The sequence below is a fragment of the Neomonachus schauinslandi genome, chromosome 10 (genome assembly GCF_002201575.2).
Source record: "Neomonachus schauinslandi chromosome 10, ASM220157v2, whole genome shotgun sequence".
NCBI classification, from domain to species: domain Eukaryota; kingdom Metazoa; phylum Chordata; class Mammalia; order Carnivora; family Phocidae; genus Neomonachus; species Neomonachus schauinslandi.
This window is the reverse complement of record NC_058412.1, coordinates 86,239,279-86,260,607: the sequence shown is the minus strand read 5'-3', so window position 1 is coordinate 86,260,607 and position 21,329 is coordinate 86,239,279. Positions and strand designations below refer to the sequence as shown.

Here is a 21,329-nt window from a genome sequence, read left to right as displayed (position 1 = left end):
TAGAATTTTGATGGACTCCTGTCTCACACTGAGGTCTTTCAACCATTTGGAGTCTATTTTTGTGCATGGTGTAAGGAAATGGTCCAGTTTCATTCTTCTGCGTGTGGCTGTCCAATTTTCCCAACACCATTTGTTGAAGAGACTGTCTTTTTTCCACTGGACATTCTTTCCTGCTTTGTCGAAGATTAGTTGACCATTGGGTTGAGGGTCCATTTCTGGGCTCCGTACTCTGTTCTACTGATCTATGTGTCTGTTTTTGTGGCAGTACCATACTGTCTTGATGATGACAGCTTTGTAATAGAGCTGGAAGTCCGGAATTGTGATGCCGCCAGCTTTGCTTTTCTTTTTCAACATTCCTCTGGCTATTTGGGGTCTTTTCTGGTTCCATACAAATTTTAGGATTATATGTTCCATTTCTTTGAAAAAAGTGGATGGTATTTTGATAGGGATTGCACTGAATGTGTAGATTGCTCTAGGTAGCATTCACATCTTCACAATATTTGTTCTTCCAATCCATGAGCGTGGAACATTTTTCATTTCTTTGTGTCTTCCTCAAATTCCTTCATGAGTATTTTATAGTTTTCTGAGTACAGATCCTTTGCCTCTTTGGTTAGATTTATTCCTAGGTATCTTATGGTTTTGGGTGCAATTGTAAATGGGATGGACTCCTTAATTTCTCTTTCTTCTGTCTTGTTGTTGGTGTATAGGAATGCCACTGACTTCTGTGCATTGATTTTATATCCTGCCACTTTACTGAATTCCCGTATGAGTTCGATGTAGGTTTTTCATGGAAAGCTTTTAAGATATTGAGGTATGTACCCTCTATGCCTATACTCTGAAGAGTTTTGATCAAGAAAGGATGCTGTACTTTATCAAATGCTTTTTCTGCACCTATGGAGAGGATCATATGGTTCTTGTTCTTTCTTTTATTAATGTATTGTATCACATTGATTGATTTGCGGATGTTGAACCAACCTTGCAGCCCAGGGATAAATCCCACTTGGTTGTGGTGAATAATCCTCTTAATGTACTGTTGGATCCTATTGGCTAATATTTTGGTGAGAATTTTTGCATCCATGTTCATCAAGGATATTGGTCTGTAATTCTCCTTTTTGATGGGGTCTTTGTCTGGTTTTGGGATGAAGGTAATGGTGGCCTCATAAAACGAGTTTGGAAGTTTTCCTTCCATTTCTATTTTTGGAACAGTTTCAGAAGAGTAGGTATTAATTCTTCTTGAAATGTTTGGTAGAATTCCCCTGGGAAGCCATCTGGCCCTGGGCTTTTTTTTTTTGATGACTGCTTCAATTTCCTTTGTGGTTATAGGTCTGTTCAGGTTTTCTATTTCTTCCTGGTTCAGTTTTGGTAGTTGATACATCTCAGATTATCTAATTTGCTGGCAAAGAGTTGCTCATAATATGTTCTTATAATTGTTTGTATTTCTTTGGTGTTGGTTGTGATCTCTCCTCTTTCATTCATGATTTTGTTGATTTGGGTCCTTTCTCTTTTCTTTTTGATAAGTCTGGCCAGGGGTTTATCAATCTTATTAATTTTTTCAAAGAACCAGCTCCTAGTTTTGTTGATCTGTTCTACTGTTCTTTTGGTTTCTCTTTCATTGATTTCTGCTCTGATCTTTATTATTTCTCTTCTCCTGCTGGGTTTAGGATTTATTTGCTGTTCTTTCTCCAGCTCCTTTAGGTGTAGGGTTAGGTTGTGTATTTGAGACCTTTCTTGTTTCTTGAGAAAGGCTTGTATTGCTATATACTTTCCTCTTAGGACTGCCTTTGCTGCATCCCAAAGATTTTGAACAGTTGTGTTTTCATTTTCATTGGTTTCCATGAATTTTTTAAATTCTTCTTTAATTTCCTGGTTGACCCATTCATTGTTTAGTAGGATGCTCTTTAGCCTCCATGTATTTGAGTTCTTTCCGACTTTCCTCTTGTGATTGAGTTCTAGTTTCAAAGCATTGTGGTCTGGACATATGCAGGGAATGATCCCAATCTTTTGGTACCAGTTGAGACCTGATTTGTGACCTAGGATGTGATCTATTCTAGAGAATGGTCCATGGGCACTCGAGAAGAATGTGTATTCTGTTGCTTTGGGATGGAATGTTCTGAATATATTTGTGATGTCCATTTGGTCCAGTGTGTCATTTAAAGTCTTTATTTCCTTGTTGATCTTTTGCTTCAATGATCTGTGCATTTCAGTGAGGGGGAAGTTAAAGTCCCCCACTATTATTGTATTGTTGTTGATGTGTTTCTTTGCTTTTGTTATTAATTGGCTCATGTAATTGGCTGCTCCCATGTTAGGGGGCATAGATATTTACAATTGTTAGATCTTCTAGTTGGATAGACCCTTTAAGTAGGATATAGTGTCCTTCCTCATCTCTTATTACAGTCTTTGGTTTAAAATCTAATTTGTCTGATAGAAGGATTGCCATCCCAGCTTCCTTTTGGTGTCCATTAGCATGGTAAATGGTTTTCCACCCCCTCACTTTCAATCTGGGGTGTCTTTGGGTCTAAAATGAGTCTCTTGCAGACAGCATATCGATGGGTCTTGTTTTTTAATCCAGTCTGATAGCCTGTGTCTTTTGATTGGGGCATTTAGCCCATTTACATTCAGGGTAACTATTGAAAGATAGGAATTTAGTGCCATTGTATTGCCTGTAAGGTGACTGTTACTGAATATTGTCTGTGTTCCTTTCTGGTCTATGTTGCTTTTAGGCTCTCTCTTTGCTTAGAGGACCCCTTCAATATTGCTTGTAGGGCTGGTTTCCTTTTGCAAATTCCTTTAGTTTTGTTTGTCCTGGAAGCTTTTTATCTCTCCTTCTATTTTCAATGATAGCCCAGCTGGATACAGTATTCTTGGCTGCATATTTTCCTCATTTAGTGCTCTGAATATATCCTGCCAGTCCTTTCTGGCCTGCCAGGTCTCTGTGGATAGGTCTGTTGCCAATCTAATGTTTCTACCATTGTAGGTTACATATCTCTTCTCCTGAGCTGCTTTCAGGATTTTCTCTTTCTCTCTGAGACTCCTAAGATTTACTATTAGATGTTGGGGCGTTGACCTATTTTTATTGATTTTGAGAGGGGTTCTCTGTGCCTCCTGGATTTTGATGCCTGTTTCCTTCCCCAAATTAGCGAAGTTCTCTGCTATAATTTGCTCCAATATACCTTCTGCCCCTCTCTCTCTTTCTTCTTTTTCTGGGATCCCAATTATTCTAATGTTGTTTCATCTTATGGTATTGCTTATCTCTCGATTTCTGCCCTCGTGATCCAGTAGTTGGTTATCTCTTTTTCTCAGCTTCTTTATTTTCCATCATTTGGTCTTCTATATCACTGATTCTCTCTTCTGCCTCATTGATCCTAGGAGTTAGCCCCCCTATTTTGGATTGCACCACATTTATAGCCTTTTTTATTTCGACTTGGTTAGATTTTAGTTCTTTTATTTTTCCAGAAAGGGTTTCTCTAATAGCTTCCATGCTTTTTTCAAGCCCAGGTAGTATCTTTAAAATCATCATTCTGAACTCTAGTTCTGACATCTTACTGATGTCCGTATTGATTAAGTCCCTGGCAGGTGGTACTGCCTCTTGTTCTTTTTCTTGAGGTGATTTTTTTCCATCTTGTCATTTTGTCCAGAGGAGAAGAGATGAATGAGAGAACAAAACGCTAACAGGGTAACAACGTCCCCAGAAAATATACACAAACAAATCAGAAAAGACCTTCCAGAAAGTGGTCACTTTTCTCTTCAGAGAGTTGCTGGTATTCTTTTCTTTGATCTCCTGTTGAGTTCGTAGGTGTTCAGAATGGTTTGATCCCTATCTAGTTGAATTCCTGGGACCAGACGAAATTTAGGTCTCCTACTCCTCCGCCATCTTGCTCCTCCGACACAGTGTTCCTTTTATAAAAAATGCCTTAAAAAAAACCTCTCACACATCTTAGTACCAGGAAAAGCTGTATTGCTCAAAAGCATCACATTTGTTCTAATACTGTGGCTACTATAAACCTTGTAACTGATGTTCCTGTCTTTGCATGGCTTCTGGGAAGCTCAAAGCCAATTTATGTAGACCTTAGTGATAGCAAAAGTACACAAAACATATACTTTATGTCTTGATCTTATATCTGACTTCACTGTATAGTCCTACACCTCAACATTTCCTTTTATCCCATTTCCTCAACATTTATATATCTAAAATCTTATACAGTAATATCTTTGCAGCCAACTTAAATCATTTTATGGAACTTCAGCTTCTCACCATGAGGGAATAGCAAGACCTAGACATAGCTTCTGTTGTAAACAATTAGAAAACTGAACAAAATATATGAAAATTCCTGAAATCGAGCTGTGATCCCTGAGGGAAGGTAAACAAGGTGAGCCCTATTATAGTTCCAGCTTTCTGTCTAGGGGTAATTTCTAGACTGTGGAACAGGAGGGGAATCCCAAATAGAGCAGTGGTCTTGCTGAGATGGAAAGAACAGTGAATAAGGAGGTATAATTGGACAATTCCCAGGGCTCACACAGCGCTATAAATTGTTCCAACCAGACAGAGTAAAGAGACTTTGTTTAATACATGGGCACTCAGTAGACATCAGAACATTCCCCACCTTAGTACAGGGGCTGAACTAAATCTATTTTCCAGGAAAGGGTACTCTACACTTGGTTTCAAAAAAGATGAAAAACAAGCCACAAAAGGATAAAAGTGATCCACAAAAGACCTGACTGCCAGCCGAAATTTAACTCTGTAAATGAATACAAAAAATCTAGCATTCAACAATGTAAAATTCACACCCAATTAAAAAATTATTTCCCATGCAAAAAAGCAGGAAAATATTACTCCTAACAGGAGAAAAATACAATCAATAATATTAGAACATTACAGAATATTCTTTAGGATTTAAAAGAAAACATAAACATAATGAAGAGATAAATGAAAAACAACAAAAACTAAAAAAATACAAATGGAATTTCTAAGATAAAAATACATTATCTAAAGTGAAAATATCACTGAATGGTAATAACGTATTAGACCTTGAAGATGAGAGAATTTAAAGACTATTTAATAATAGAAACCCCACTAGAATTGAAACTATATTCCATTTAATAAAAGTGAAAAAAGAAGAGAAGTGAAGAAAAAATAAACAGCATCAGTAACCTATGAGACTATATCAACTGGTCTAATGTATGTAATTGGAGTTTTGGGGGGAAAAAAGGAAGAGGATTTAGACAAATATGATAAATTTGAAGAAAACTAGAGAAACTACATACAACAAAGAAACTGAAAACACAAGCAGGATATAAACAGGTAAAAAGACACACCAATGCACATCATAAAATTCTATACTCGACAAAATTATCTTTTTTTTTTTTAAGATTTATTCATTTTAGAGAGACAGTGTGCATGCAGGAAGGGGCAGAGGGGGAGGGAGAAAGAATCTGAAGCACACACTGCACTGAGCACAGAGCCAGATGCAGGGCTCAATCCCACAACCGCGAGATCATGACCTGAGCTGAGACCAAGAACTGGATGCTTAAATGACTGAGCCACTCAGACGCTCCCCAGCAAAACAATCTTTCAGAAATGAAGACTTTTTTTTTCAGGCAAACAAAACATTACAGAATTCAATGCCTGTAGCCTGCATTATAAGATACGTTAAGGACGCCTGGGTGGCTCAGTTGATTAAGTGTCTGCCTCCGGCTCAGGTCATGACCCAGGGTCCTGGGATCAAGTCCCACATCGGGCTCCTTGCTCAGCAGGGAGCCTGCTTCTCCATCTGTCTGCTGCTCCCCCTGCTTGTGTTCTCTCTCTGACAAATAAATAAATAAAATCTTAAAAAAAAGGGATACGTTAAAGGAAGTTCTTCAGGCAAATGGAAAGTCATATTCGAGGAAATCTGGATACAGATGAAGGAATGAAGAGCAGCAGAAATGGTAAATACGTGGGTAAATATAAAAAAAACCTCTACTTTTTCATTTCTTTAAAACAGAGATTGGAAAACATTTTAAATGGTGAGATAATAAATATGATAGGCTTGCAGGTGATACAGTCTCTCTTACAACTACTCAACTGTGCTGTATAGCATGAAAGCAGCCACAGACAATATCACAAATGGACATAGCTGCGTTTCAATAAAACCTTCATATGACAGGCAGCTATTGTGGGCCAAGGTTTGTTAATCTCTCTTTAAAAGATAACTATTTTCAAACCAAAGTAACACAATTACTACATCTATAACACATGTAGAAGTAAAATGTATGACATTAAAGGACAAAAGAGGGGGAATAAGCAGTGCTACTATAAGATTCTTAGTCTACATATGAGGTGGTATAATTTACTTAAAAGTAATCTGTAATAAGTTCATGACATATACTATAAACCCTAAAGCAACCACTAAAACCTTAACAAAAGTATAGCTAATAAGCTAATAATGGAGATAAAATGGCATCATATAAATTACTTAATTCAAAAGAAGGCAGAAAAAGAGGAAAAAGGAAACAAACTTTAAGACAAATAGAAACAGCAAGGTAGTAGGTTTAAACTTAATCACATAAATAATTATGTTAAAAATAAATTATTTAGACATTCCATTTAAATAGCAGAGGTTGTCAGCTTGGAGAGAAAAGGAAGACTCAACTATACACTATCTAAAAGAAACACTTCATAGACTTAGGTAGAAAGCTGAAGTATGGGAAAAGACATGCCACGTAAACAAGAAACAAAAGAAAGCTGGAGTGGTTATATTAATATCAAAATGGACTTTAGAAAAAGAAATATTACCAGTAATAAAAAACACATTTCACAATAATAGAGAAATTAAATTACCAAGAGCAACTAATGATTCTAAATGTACATGTAGCTAATTCCAGAGTTTCGAAATACATGAAGCCAAAACTGACAAAAGTGAAAAGAACAAGAAACCCACAGTTATGTTCAGGAAATTCAACATACTTCTCTTAGTACTTGGCAGAGCAGTAGTCAGAAAATCATTAAAAATATAGAAAACCTAAACTGTCACCTGACTTGATTTAATTGACATTAGTTAGAACACTCTATCCAACAACTAATATAGTTGAACACATTTTCAAGTGCCTAAGGAGCATTCACCAAAAGAAATCTTATTCTGGGCAATAAAACAAAACTCAGTAAATTTAAAAGGACTGAAATCATACAGAGTCTGCTCTCTAACCACAAAGGAATTCACTTAGAAATCATTAACAGAAAGACAAGTGAAATTCCTTTAAATGAATTAAACAACACACTTCTAAATAACCCATGGGTCAAAGAAGAAATCCAAAGGAAATTTAAAAATATTTTGAGCTGAATTAAAATAAAAAGTACAACATACCTTATGAGATGTGGCTGAAGGGGTGCCTAAAGGGATATATATAGCTTTAGATGCTTAATGTTAGAAGTTATTTTATGGAGAGAATGGAATATAATCACCTTAAAAAAAAGATTTCACTACTATTTAAATGATCCCACTCTGCTGACAACCAGCAAATCACGGACAAGACCATTTTTTATCTTTGTATCACTCATGCGGCAGGTACCTAAGAACTGTTTAAGTAAATGAGTGCATTATGCACCAACACAGACTGTACACATCTGAACAAAAAATGGTTTTACAACCCTCCTGGTCCTTATGAATATTTAGCACTGTGTGAAAGATCCGCTGGCAGTCAAAGTCTGGTGAAATGCACAGCTAATATTGCTCCCCTGTATTCTGTTATAATGAAATTATTGTAAGTTAAAGTGAATTGTTTTACTCACTCATTTCTTCTTGCAGGGTTTCTTGTTTCTGCTTCTGAATTTTAATTTCTTGCTCCAGATCTTCTATCTTGCTGTTTTTATTAGCTAACTTTTGATTTAGTTCTTTCATTAAACGTTCATAATCAGCTATTTCCATATTCATCAATGTGGTTTGCTGGGCATCCTGCACATATCAGAAATAAAAGATCCACATGTTATCAGTTAATTTTATTTGTAAAATTGCTAATTGCATAACTGTAAATTATGCCAAAGGGGTAAACACATTCTATTATGCTTTTCTGTAAATATAGAAAAGTTTACACATCATATGAAGAAACTAGAAGTTGGTACTTTCTATTTTTGTAATTTTATAAAATATTTTCATTGAAGTTCATCATAATTTTCATTAACCACAATTGATAGTTCTACTCATGGAGTTCTTATTTATAAAATATTAGCATTTAAGCAGCTCTTATACCTTTCTTTTTAGCCTCATCTTTGAAAAAAGTAGAGAAAAATTAGCCAAAGTTTTAAGTATAATATGAATTCCAACTTTTGACATTAATTAAATCTTCATGTGTCATAAAGCAATCCTGTACAAAAAAATGAAGTATCAAACCATTTGTAAACCTAGATTCTTCTGAAAAGATAGGAGTGAGAGAAATCTTAAACTTTCATTCTTTTGAGGCTAACAATTTATATATGGCTATGTTAGTTTTGAAATATTTCCTTTCTAAACTCTCAGAATCGTTTAACACTGTGAATATTGACCTCAGTTTTGAATCTGGTGTTTTATTTTACCTTTCTAACCAGCTCTAATTCTTGCATGGTTTTCTGAAGCTGTTTCTTTTCCTTCTGAAGTTGCAGTTGAAGTTCTTCAAGTTCATTTACAAAATTGGCATGCTCCTGAAATTAAAAAATACCACCCCCCCAACCCCCCAAACAAACCAACATTAAAAAAGGTATTTGTTAGGGTCTATAAAATAAATCTGACATACTGAAATAAAAAAAGCTTGAAAATCTTTAAATATTTAAAAAACACGCACCCCAAAATCATAGCTTGGGATTCTCAACTTCATAGTTGACATACATTAAGGAATTAATGAACTTTGTTGTATTCACAAATGCTACTCATTAGTAAGTCTTTCCTTCACTTAAATAGTATGATATAAGTGTCACTATATAACATGAACTAATTCCACAGGACTGTTTTTACCTTTATCTTCTGCTCTTTCTGAAGTTTTTCGGCTTCCAACTCTTTGTCTGCCACTGCCTTGGCTTTTTGGGCTTCTAAAATCTGTACTTCTAATAACTTTGCATTAGACTGTAGTGTCTCAATACGAGCTAAGAGATCTTCATTATCAGAACTTAATTTTTCGCACTAGAATGACAAACGATTCACTACTGTAAACATGTAGAAAATATGTACAGGAGAGGAAGAATAAAATGATACATTGTAAGATTGTTGGCACAGTATGAAAAATGAAGATTTCAAAAACAATTCCACATAATGTAAAATCAAGAGTAAGTTTAAAATACTATTACTGTTAAAATAAATTCTGCAAACATTACAAGAGACCAGGAGCACTGGCAAAGGAAAAGGGAAAAAAGAAACCAAAACCAAAACCAAAACACCCCAGGGAGCTGAGATTAGAGCAATAGGTAAGACATGATAGTTGCCAGTTGTTTTGTCATATTCTTCTCCCAACAATGGGAAGAACAAAATGAAATTTTCTATTAATTTTAATGAATTTAATTTTATTTTTTATGCAAAATTTTTGAAATTGAAATATACTTATTACATTTTTCATGTCTGCATTTACTCAATTTAAAATTACCTGAAAAGTCCTCTCAACAAAGTGGGTGTAGAGGAATGTACCTCAACATAATAAAGGTCATATATGACAAGCCCTCAGCTACGTCATACTCAATGGTGAAAAGCTTTTCCTCTAAGATCAGGGACAAGATAAGAATCCCACTCTTATTTATCAAAGTATTAGAAGTCCTAGCCACAGCAATAAGCAAGAAAAAGAAAAGGCATCCAAAGTAGAAAGGAAGAAGTAAAACTGTCACTATTTGCAGATGACAGGATACTATGTATAGAAAACCCTAAAGACTCCCCCCAAAAATGTGAGAGCTAATAAATGAATTCAGTAGAGCTGCAGAATACAAGATCAATATACAGAAATCTGTTGTGTTTCTATACACGAATAACAAACTATCAGGAAAAAAAATTAAGACTAATTAATCCCACACAACCGCATCAAAAAGAAAAAAAAAAAAACCTAGTAACCAAAGAGGTGAAAGATTTGTACATTTAAAACTCTAAGACACTGATGAAATAAATTGAAGATGACACACATAAATGGAAAGATACTCTATGCTCACAGATTGGAAGAATTAATATTTTCTGAAAGTACAAATACTGTTACACTGACCAAAGCAATCTATAGGTTCAATGCAATTCCTATCAAAAATCCAATGGCATTTTTCACAGAACTAGAACAACAATTCTAAAATTTGTACAGAACCACAAAAGAGCCCAAATAGCCAAAGCAATTTTGAAAAAAAAACCTGGAGGTATCATGCTCCCCGATTTCAAACTATATTATAAAACTATAGTACTCAAAACAGTATGGTGCCGGCATAATAACAGACACATTGATCAATGAAACAGAAAAAAGAGCCCAGAGATAAACCCATGTATATATGGTCAATTCATTTATGACAAAGGAGCCAAGAATACACAATAAGAAAAGGACAGTCTCTTCAATAAATGGTGTTGGGCAAGTTGGATGGACACATGCAAAAGAATGAAACTGGACCACTATCTTACACCTTACACAAAAATTAACTCAAAATGGCATAAAATTTGAATATAAGACCTGAAACCTATTAAGACTCCTAGAGATTGGCAGTAAACTCCTTGACATTGGTCTTGTCAATAATTTTTTGAACCTGACATCAAAGGCAAAGGCAACAAAAACAAAAATCAACACATGCGACTGCATCAAACTCAAAAGCTTCTTTACAGCAAAAGAAACCATCAAGAGAATGAAAAGGCAATGTACTGAATGGAAGAAATTACTTGTAAATCCTGTAGCTGATAATGGGTTACTATCCTAAATAAAGAACTCCTACAACTCAATAGCGAAAAACCAAACAGTTTGATTTAAAAATGGGCAGAATATCTAAATAGACATTTTCCCAAAGACATATAGATGGCCAATAGGTACATGAAAAGATGTTCAACGTCATGGATCATTAGAGAAATGCAAATCAAAACCACAATGAAATATCATCTCATACCTGTTAGAATGGCTATTAAACAACAACAACAACAACAACCAGAAACAAGTGTTGGCAAGGATGTTGAGAAAAGGGAACCCTTGTGTACTGTTGGTGAAAATGTAAATTGGTGCAGCCACTGTGGAAAACAGTATGGGAAGTTCCTTAAAAAATTAAAAACAGAACTACCATATGATCCAATAATTCCACTTCTGTGTATTTATTCAAAGAAAACAAAAACACTAACTCAAAAAGATATATGTACAGCCATATTCACTGCAGCATGACTAACAATAACCAGGATAAGGATACAACCTAAGTGATCAGTGATGGATGAATGGATAAAGAAAATGTGGTGTATTCATACAATAGAATATTATTTGGCCATACAGAAGTATGAAATCTTGCCATCTGTGACAACATGAATGGACCTTGAGAGCAGTATGCTAAGTGAAGTAAGTCAGATAAAGACAAATACTGTATGATTTCACTTATATGTAGAATTAAAAAAAATAACAGCTAAGCTCATAGAGAGAAGATATGTGGTTGCCAGAGGCACAGGGTGGGGTGTGGGTGAAATCAGTGAAGGGGGTCAAAGGGTGCAAACGTTCAGTTATAATAAATAAATCACGAAATGTAATATATAGCATAGTGCTATAGTTAATAAGGTACTGAATATTTGAAAGTTGCTAAAAGAGTAAACCTTAAAATTCTAATTGCAAGAAAAAAATTCTTTAACTATGTATGGTGGCAGGTATTAACTAGATTTCACAATATATACAAATCATGATGTTGTACACCTGAAACTAAAGTAACATAATGTTATATGTCAATTATACCTCAAAATTTTTTTTTACCTGAAAAGTTGAATTCCTTAATTGTCTTGTAAGGTCTTCTATGTGATGCTCAAAATTATTAGCACGTTCTTTTTCCACATCCAGCTGCTCTGACTGCTTATCATATTCTAATAAAAGATTCTTCAAAAAAAGGCAAAAGGATTTAACTTCAGGCAATTATACATTCAACCAGACTGTATTATCAAACCATCTTGATATAACATTTATGAGTCCATTCTGAAAGCTTAAAGTATTTAAATTCAACATCTGGTAGAATATCTAACTGGCATTATATAATAAAATTAGTATAATTCAGATGACTTTTAGTATGGGGGGAACTATTAGAGAGCAAAATGATTTTACATTTATACAATATAATATTTGCAAGTTAAATATTCTAGTCATCAACAAAAATAAACTTCTGAAACATAAACAAAAATTAGAGAAGGAGAAGAAAAGTTTAACTTGGTTGCCTTAACTAACTCCACCTAAAGGATTCTGATAGGGAAATGTTTTAGGCCCAGCCTAATATAAGGTAGAAGTGCTAATGGAGGAACATAGGAAGATATTTTATAAAAACAGTGTCTCATACTCTGTGGCAAAATGTTTAACATTTTCTGAACTCTAAAACCAATGGAATTTTCTTTAATATTTCTGGTTTGTGCCTGCTCAAGAACAAAATGCCCAGACTGGCCTTTTTGTGACATACTAGCAAATCAGGTTATCCTCCAAAATATGTACATGAGATTCACTGTTTCCAGACTGTATGTGGGATATTTTTTTCTTCCTCTCTCCTCTCTTATAAATCCTGTTTTCACTTTTGTTCCTGGAGAACTACTGACTATTCTCCTTCACATAAATGAATTTTTGTGCATAATAACAAACAAAATCTGAGTTTTCTTTGAAAGTTTATTTTGGAAAGCCTCAAAAGTGGCCTTCATCCAGACCAGGACCTCTTGAGTCCTTGGCTCCCCTTCCCAGACTCCTTTGGGGTCTCATGTGTGACAATTATATGCTCTTTCTGATTCCTGCTTGCCAAATCTGATTCTTGGCCAAATCTAATTTTGTTTCTAATTCTGATTTATACATAATCAACTATTATCCACACTGGTAGCTGAGTGTTAGAATCTGGGTTTCAATTTTATGGTCTATCCATCTTGTGATAGGTAAAAGGCAGGAATTGGGAATCTAGAAGCTGGCTTATAAATTTGTTTGTTCATGTTTATTTGTCTGAGGATTCTGTTACTTCTTGGCATATTGAGAAATCATTTGTGTTCTTTTCCACAGAGAGAAGATTTCACGCTTGTTTTGTATTTGTGCAAATTCCTCTAACTCCAAGATCAGAGATCTTTATCCTCTTAAACTCTATCTGGTCTTCTTTGTTTTTACTCGCTATGGTTCTAATAGTTGTCAAGGACTGCAAAAATTGAGTATCAAAGCTGACTCTAGTAAATAATGGCTCCCTACAGGAAATTCTGACTATAATCATATATTATTCCTAAGGGGAGCACTGGAACAAAAAATGAATGCCATGCACGCAATGGTCTAATTTCCTTGATGCATATGCTGATGCTTCTTCTCAGCAAAGAATAATTATGAATTATCATCCCTTCAGAACTGTTGCGTGTTCAGATCTTAAAAAAAAAAAAAAACTGATAAAGATGATGATTTTAAGTGATACGAAGACTGGAAAAAGAAACTAGCCAAATTCACTAGTAATCCACAAAATTACTGAGCATCCTAATATTGATGCTCCTTAAGGAACCTAATGGAGCTCAGTTATAAGTCTGTTTTTACAAAAAGCGGTAATTTTTTTTAATTTCATTTTTTATTTAAATACTAGTAATATATATGGTAAAATTGGTTTCAGGTGTAGAATTTGGTGATTCATCACTTACATATAATTCCCAGTGCTCATCACAAGTGCCCTCCTTAATACTCATCACCCATTTAGCCCATCCCCCACCTGCTTCCCCCCATCAACCCTCAGTTTGTTCTCTATAGTTAAGAGTCTCTTATGGTTTGCATTCCTCTTTTTCCCTTCTGCTATGTTCATTTGTTTTGTTTCTTAAATTCCACATATGAGTGAAATCATATGGTACTTGTCTTTTTCTGACTTATTTTGCTTAGCATAATACACTCTAGCTCCATCCACGTTGTAGCAAATGGCAAGATTTCATTCTTTTTGATGGCTGAGTAACATTCCATTGTGTGTATGTGTGTGTGTGTGTGTGTGTGAATGTATATATGCCACATCTTCTTTATCCATTCATCTGTCAGTGGACATTTGGGCTCTTTCTATAGTTTGGCTATTGTTGATAATGCTGCTATAAATATCAGGGTGCATGCACCCCTTTGAATCACTTTTTGTATCCTACTACTACCCAGTAGTGAAATTGCTGGGTCATAGGGTAGCTCTATTTTCAACTTTTTGAGGAACCTCTGTACTGTTTTCCAGAGTGGCTGCACCAGCTTGCATTCCCACCAACAGTGTAAGGTTTCCCTTTCTCCACAACCTCACCAACGTCTGTTATCTCCTGAGTTGTTAATTTTAGCTATTCTGACAAGAGAGGTGGTATCTCATTGTAGTTTTGATTTGTATTTCCCTGAGGATGAGTGATGTTGTGCATCTTTTTAAAATGTATCTGCTAGGGATGGCTGGGTGGCTCAGTCAGTTAAGTGCCTGCCTTTGGCTCAGGTCATAGGGTCTTGCTCAGCGGGGAGCCTGCTTCTCCCTCTGCCTGCTGCTCCCCCTGCTTGTGCGTGTGCTCTCTCTGACAAATAAATAATCAAAATCTTTAAAAAAAATGTATCTGCTAGTCATCTGGATGTCTTCTTTGGAAAAATGTCTGTTCATATCTTCTGCCCATTTCTTAACTGGATTATTTAGTTTTTGGGTGTTGAGTTTTATAGATTTTGGATACGAACCCATCATCAGATATGTCATTTGCAAATACCTTCTCCCATTCTGTCAGTTGTCTTTTGGTTTTGTTGACTTCTTCCTTTGCTGTGTAAAAGCTTTTTATCTTGATGAAGTCCTAATAGTTCATTCTTGCTTTTGTTTCCCTTGCTCCCGGCAACATGTCTAGTAAGAAGTTGGGGTGGCTCAGGTGGCTGAGGTCAAAGAGGTTGCTGCCTGTGTTCTCCTCTAGGATTTTGATGGTTTTCTGTCTCACATTTAGGTTTTCCATCCATTTTGAATTTATTTTTGTGTAGTGTAAGAAAGTGGTCCAGTTTCATTCTTTGGTAAGTTGTTGTGCAGTTTTCCCAAAACCATTTATTGAAGAGATTTTTTCCATCAAGTATTCATTTCTGCTTTCTCGAAGATTAACTGACCATATAGTTGTGGGTCTATACATGGCTTTTCTTTTCTGTTCCATTGATCTATGTGTCTGTTTTTGTGCCAATACCATACTGTCTTGATGATTACAGTTTGTAATATAGCTTGAAGTCCGGAATTGTGATGTCTCCAGCTTTGCTTTGCTTTTAGTGATTATCATTTTTTTTTAAAGATTTTATTTATTTATATGACAGACAGAGACAGCGCAAGAGAGGGAACGCAAGCAGGGGGAGTGGGAGAGGGAGAAACAGGCCCCCTGCAGAGCAGGGAGCCCGATGTGGGGCTCGATCCCAGGACGCTGGGACCACGACCCGAGCAGAAGGCAGATGCTCAACAACTGAGCAACCCAAGCACCCTAGTGATCATCATTCTTAAACATATCAGCACTGCTGATTTAATCTTAAATCCTGATGTTTCATCACAAATGAAATCCCTACCCTACTCAAAGATTTAGAAAATTTTACAACTATAAAACCTATTTTTAAAAATGTTTTAATAGACTTCATTTTTTTTTCTTTAGAGAAGTTTTAGGTTCACACCAACACTGAGAGGAAGGTACATAGATTTCCCATTACCCCTCCACCCCAAATGCAGAGCCTCTGACATTATCAACAAGCCCCACCACAGTGGTACATTTATTGTAACTGATGACCCTACAAGGACACATCATCCTCCAAAGTCCATAGTTTACATTAGGGTTTACTTTTGGTGTTATACATTCTCTAGGTTTGGAAAAATTTAAAATGACATACATCCTCCATTATAGATTATCATACAGAGTAGTTTCACAAGCTAAAAATCCACAGAGGATTTTCCCACCTCTTTCCATTTTTCCCCCACTTATTTATCCCTTCCTTCCCCAAACCCCTGGGTACCACTGATTGCTTTTTTTCTCAACTGTCTTTTGCCTTTTCCAGAATGTCATATAGTTGGAATCATACATTATGTAGACATTTCAGATTGGCTTCTTTTGCTTGGTAATAGTATACATTTAAGTTTCCTCCAAACCTTTTCATGGCTTGATAGCTCATTTCTTTTTAGTGCTGAATAATACTCCATTGTTTGAATGTACCACAGCTTATCTATTCACCTACTGAAGGCCACTCTGGTTGTTCCCAAATTTTGGCAATTATAAATACAGCTGCTATAAACATCTATGTGCAGGTTTTTGTGTGGATATGTTTTCAACTGCGTTGGGTAAATACCAATGGTTACTAGATTGTAGGGTAAGAGTAGGTTTAGTTTCATAAGAAACTGCCAAATTTCTCCCCAAATGGCCGTACTTACTCTTTTGCAACCCCACCAGAGTTCCTAAATGAGAGTTCCTGTTGCTCCATGTCCTTGTCAGCATTTGGTAGTGTTGGTGTTTCAGATTTTGGCCATTCTAATAGGTGTGCAGTGGTTATCTCATTGTTTTCATTTGTACTTCCCTGATGACATATGGTGTGGAGTATCTTTATATGCTTATTTGCCATCTCTTTATCTTCTTTGGTGTGGTATCTGTGAAGTTTTTGGCCCATTTTTAAAATCAGGTTTCGGTTGAGTTTTAGTGGTTCTTTGCATATTTTGGGATAACAGTCCTTCATCAGATATATGTCCTTTGCAAATATGTTCTCCCAGTCTATGCCTTCTCATTCTCTTGATATTATCTTTCACAGAACAGCAATTTGTAATTTAAATGAAGTATATATAGCTTATCAATTCTTTCATGGGTCAGGGCTTTGGTGTTCTATCTAAAAAGTCATTGCCATACCCAAATTAACTAGGTTTTATCCCATTATCTTCTAGGAATTTCATGTCTTATGTTTTACATTTAGGCTTGTGATCCACTGAGTTAATTTTTGTGAAGGACATAAGGTCTGTGTCGAGATTCCGTTTGTTTTGTATGTGCATGTCCAGTTGTTCCAGCACCATTTGTTGAAAAGATTACCTTTGCTCCACTGTCAAAGAACAGTTGACTATATTTATGTGGGTCTTTTTCTGGGCTCTCTATTCTGTTCCACTGATCTGTCTATTCTTTCACCAACATCACATTGTCTTGATTGCTGTAGTGTTATAGTTAAGTCTTGAGGTCAGGTTAATCCTCCCATTTTGTTCTTCTTCAATATTGTGTTGCCTTTTCTGAGTCTGACCTATATCATTTTCCAAAGAACTTTTTACGTTTGTTGAAAGGCATGTCTTTTCCTCTGAGTATTCTCATTATTGCAGTTATACCTTGTTCTTGTCTCACAGGTGATATTCTATTCTTTTTCAGACTTTTGAAATCTATATTCTAAACAAAGAATCTGGCATACCTGGTCTACCCATGGACGAAAAATTAATAAAACATATTATGGGGTTCTTAAAATTGAAAGAAGCAAATTGCTAATGGCTCATAAAAGACAAGCCTATATTTAAACTCAAATAAGTGTTTTACAAAATGAATTTGTCAGATACCTTTATATATTAAGGATATTAATCCCTTGTCATATTTTCATGTTAAGTTTATATTTTTATTATAGTTCAGTTTATCTTTTTCTTTGTAACTTCTTTAACTGCTTTAAGTTTAGAAACATATTTCATATCCAGAACTCAAATGATTAAGTGTCTTATACTAGGTTTTTAAAAATCCCTTTCACATTTGACAAAACTCTTTAAATCCATCTAGAATTCATTTTGGTGTGTGGGAGTGAAGTAAAAATCCGACTAAATTATTCTGAAGTAGTTATTTAATTCCTTCTTTGTTGGTTTCTATGTTTTTAGATCTTACTGTAGTATACAGCATAGCTTACTCGGTGTTAGAACAAATCTGGAACCAGACTGCCTGAATCCAATCCTAGCTTTACTGTTACTTGCTCTGTGATTTGAGTCTCTTAATCTCTTTGCGCCTCGGATTCCTCACTTGTAAACTGGCAATGTTAGTAACATATTTCTTGGGGTTCTTTTGAGAATTAAGTGTGATAAGATATGTAAAGTGCTTAGAAGAGAGCCTGGCCTAGAAGTGTTTGTTGTTATACAGAAGTCTCTATGTCTTCTGTTAATGTCTTATTTCTACATCAGACCTGGATCACATTATTATGGTTTCATAATAAATTTTAGCATCTGCTAAAGCAAGATGTCCATTTTCTTTTTTCACTTAAAAAGTATTTACTATTCTTGTGAACTTATTTTCCATTTGAAACTTAGAATGATCAAGATTGCCCAGTCAAAAAAAATCCTAGATTTTTTAGTGAGATTGTTTTGGAACATGTAAACCAACCTGAAAACTAGTATTTCAAATAATAATAGTTGCCATATATATGTTCTGTAGTTTTCTTCATGAGGGCCAAATTTTCTCATTAAAGTTCTTCCAAAAATTTTATTTTTTGGCTACTATGGAATTTTCTTCTTTCAATCAATCCCACTTGGCTTACTTTCTTGTCCCTACCACCCACATTTATTGTTCTACACAGTAAGTTTCTTATATTTTTGTCTACTTTTTATTATTGCCACTGGAATTTAAGTCCTAAGAGGGCACAAATTTAGTGTATTTGGTTGACTGCACCTCCCTAGAACTCAGTATTCGGCCTGACTGTATAAATATTTGCCAAATAGATACATAAAAGAATGTAATGGTATTTATCTTACATTTAATGATGTCATTGCACTCTCATTTTATTTTTTTTTATAATAGATTCTCATGTTAGGTTGACAAGCATTATTACCTCCAAATAATGCATTCACTTTCTTTTTAGACTGTTGTTTGAGCTTCAAGTTTATTCACTTGGCCAGAATATAAAATAATAACAGTAATAATAGCCATCTTTTTTGTTACTTATTTTATTAGGAAATCCCAAAACAGAATTTTAGTTTTAAAAAAATAATAGCTTGAAGGAACTTTAAAGCTTAGACACTTAAAATCTTGATACTAGGATGCTACCACATTACACAAAAAAATAGAAAAAAGGATTTACTAAAAAATACAAGGTGACTGTGTTATGGACAAGAGTTTCACATTTCTAGTACATTCCTTAACTTAGAAGTTCCAAATATAACTTGCTATTAAAATAACTATTTTTACCTTATAGCTTTCTGCTCCTTGAATGAGATCTCTCATGGAAGTAGACAACTGATCCTTTTCTGATCGAACAGATTCTAGCTCTTCCCGTAGACTCTGGGCCTATTTTAAATATAAGAAGTTTTTTATGGACAGAAGTACTAGATTTTCTAACATGTAAAATTCTTGAAGCTTGCATTTTTAAGTCCCCTTACCTCTTTTTTGCTAGAATCTAGTTCTTTCTTTGCCTTCACAGCAACCAGTTTTATCTTATTTATTTTTTCCTCTTTCTCTTTGGATTCTTTTTCCAGATATCCTAAAAACACAAAATGAAAGAATTATATATGAACTCAAAAGGAAAAAAAACCCAATTTACTTATTTTAGCCTTTGAAATTGACCTTTAATTGGGAACACAAAATCTGTAATTTGGAATTAAAAGTAATGAAATAAGTAGCAAAAATATTAATATTTTTTAAGTGAAAGCTTATTCATTACCTAAGCAAGGCAAACAATGTAAAAAATTTCCTGCAATCAAAATAGCCTACTTTTCTTAAAAATCATTTCATAAGCAGCTAGAAATTAGAGAGGGTGTTAGTATTCCTTTAATGTTAGAAGACTTCCTAGAGGGCACCTGGGTGGCTCAGTTGGTTAAGAGTCTGCCTTTGGCTCAGATCAAGATCTCAGGGTCCTGGAATCAAGCCCCCTATCGGGTTCCCTGCTCAGCAAGGAGTTAGCTTCTCCCTCTCCCTTTGCCCTTCCCCACCCCCACTTGTGCTCTCTCTCCTTCAAATAAATAAATAAAATCTTAAAAAAAAAAAAAAAGATTTCCCAGAAACTCAAGTACCGTAGGACTTTTGGTGGCAATCTGCAAATCAAGGGAAATACCAGACACAGTTAAATACTTAGGCTCTATAGGCACACTCCTCTTGGTTGGCAGGTATAATTTTTACAACTAAACCCATAATGTGTTTTACGTACCCAATCCTGATCTCTCCCTTAATGTCTTTAGCCATCTCCTCTATTTCAACTCCTGTGTTCCAGATCTTAATTCTTGCTATTTCTGCTTAAGTCACGATCTGAATTTCTGTTCTTGCTTGTTATTCTAGATGCACCTGTGCTCACAGCCTCTGCCTTCCTCTGCTGCTACAGGTGACTGTTCTGTGTGTGTGCAGCACTGGCCAGCTGTTCCACTTCTGCATTTCATTCTATAACCTTCTCACCCACTCAGGCATCAGTGCAGCAATGCTCCCTTTTTCTTGTGCAGCAAATCCCCCTAATGGATTTTTTCCCAACATGCAAAAAGGAAAATATCAAGAGCTTTAAAGCTAAGAGCAAACAGTGGAAGGACCAAAGAGGATGGGAAGAGGTCACAAAAGGACTGGTGAAACATCGCACACACACAAAAAGGCAAATCACCACACTTCCCATCTGGCTATTGTCTCATCTCTTTCTTGTATAGCAAAACTCCGTGTTAAGAGTTGTGTACACATGCTCTCAAATTTCTCTTCCCCCATTTTTTTTCTTGAACTCATTTTAATCAGGCTCTGGCCTTAGCATATCACAGAACAGGTTATCAAGTTACTAATGACCTCTGTGCTGCTTAATCTAATGATTAGTTCATTGTACTAATGTTACTTGACCTATAGCAGCATTTGCCATGGTTAAATATTTGTTCCCTTTTGAAACACTTCTATCACTTGCACTTCATTGGTCTTAATTTCTAAGACATTCTATGCTCTGGGTTTTCCTAACTCACTGGCTACTCCTTCTCAATCTCCTTTGCTGCTCCTGTCTTTCAGATTTCTAAATGACAGATTAATTGTCTCTGGTCTCCTTTTTTCTACATTCACTTCCTTGGTGATCTCCATTTTATGGCTTTTAATGCAACTATTATGTTAACTACAACTTTTTATCTCTGGTCTAGCTCCCTCCCCCTAACTCCAGATTTGCATATTTAGCAATCTACCTGACATTTCCATTAGGGTTGTTATATAACATGTTTCAAACTGAGTTCCTAATTTCATCTAACTCTACCTGCCTCAATCATCCACCTCAAGAAAATAGGATTCATCATAAAATCTTACAACTTCCTCCTCTCCCTCTTC

General features: G+C 35.4%; 1 protein-coding gene across 1 annotated transcript in view; it reads right to left on the bottom strand.

Moving 5' to 3' along the window:
- GCC2 (GRIP and coiled-coil domain containing 2) overlaps nucleotides 1-21,329 on the bottom strand; it is a 63,815-nt gene that overhangs the window by 29,952 nt on the left and 12,534 nt on the right. The window contains exons 8-13 of the mRNA XM_021680317.1: nucleotides 19,439-19,539; nucleotides 19,248-19,346; nucleotides 11,890-12,009; nucleotides 8,961-9,125; nucleotides 8,546-8,650; nucleotides 7,766-7,928 (exon numbers count right to left, since the gene is read on the bottom strand). Of these exons, the coding sequence (XP_021535992.1) occupies nucleotides 7,766-7,928; nucleotides 8,546-8,650; nucleotides 8,961-9,125; nucleotides 11,890-12,009; nucleotides 19,248-19,346; nucleotides 19,439-19,539 (753 nt within the window). The remainder of the gene's footprint in view (nucleotides 1-7,765; nucleotides 7,929-8,545; nucleotides 8,651-8,960; nucleotides 9,126-11,889; nucleotides 12,010-19,247; nucleotides 19,347-19,438; nucleotides 19,540-21,329) is intronic.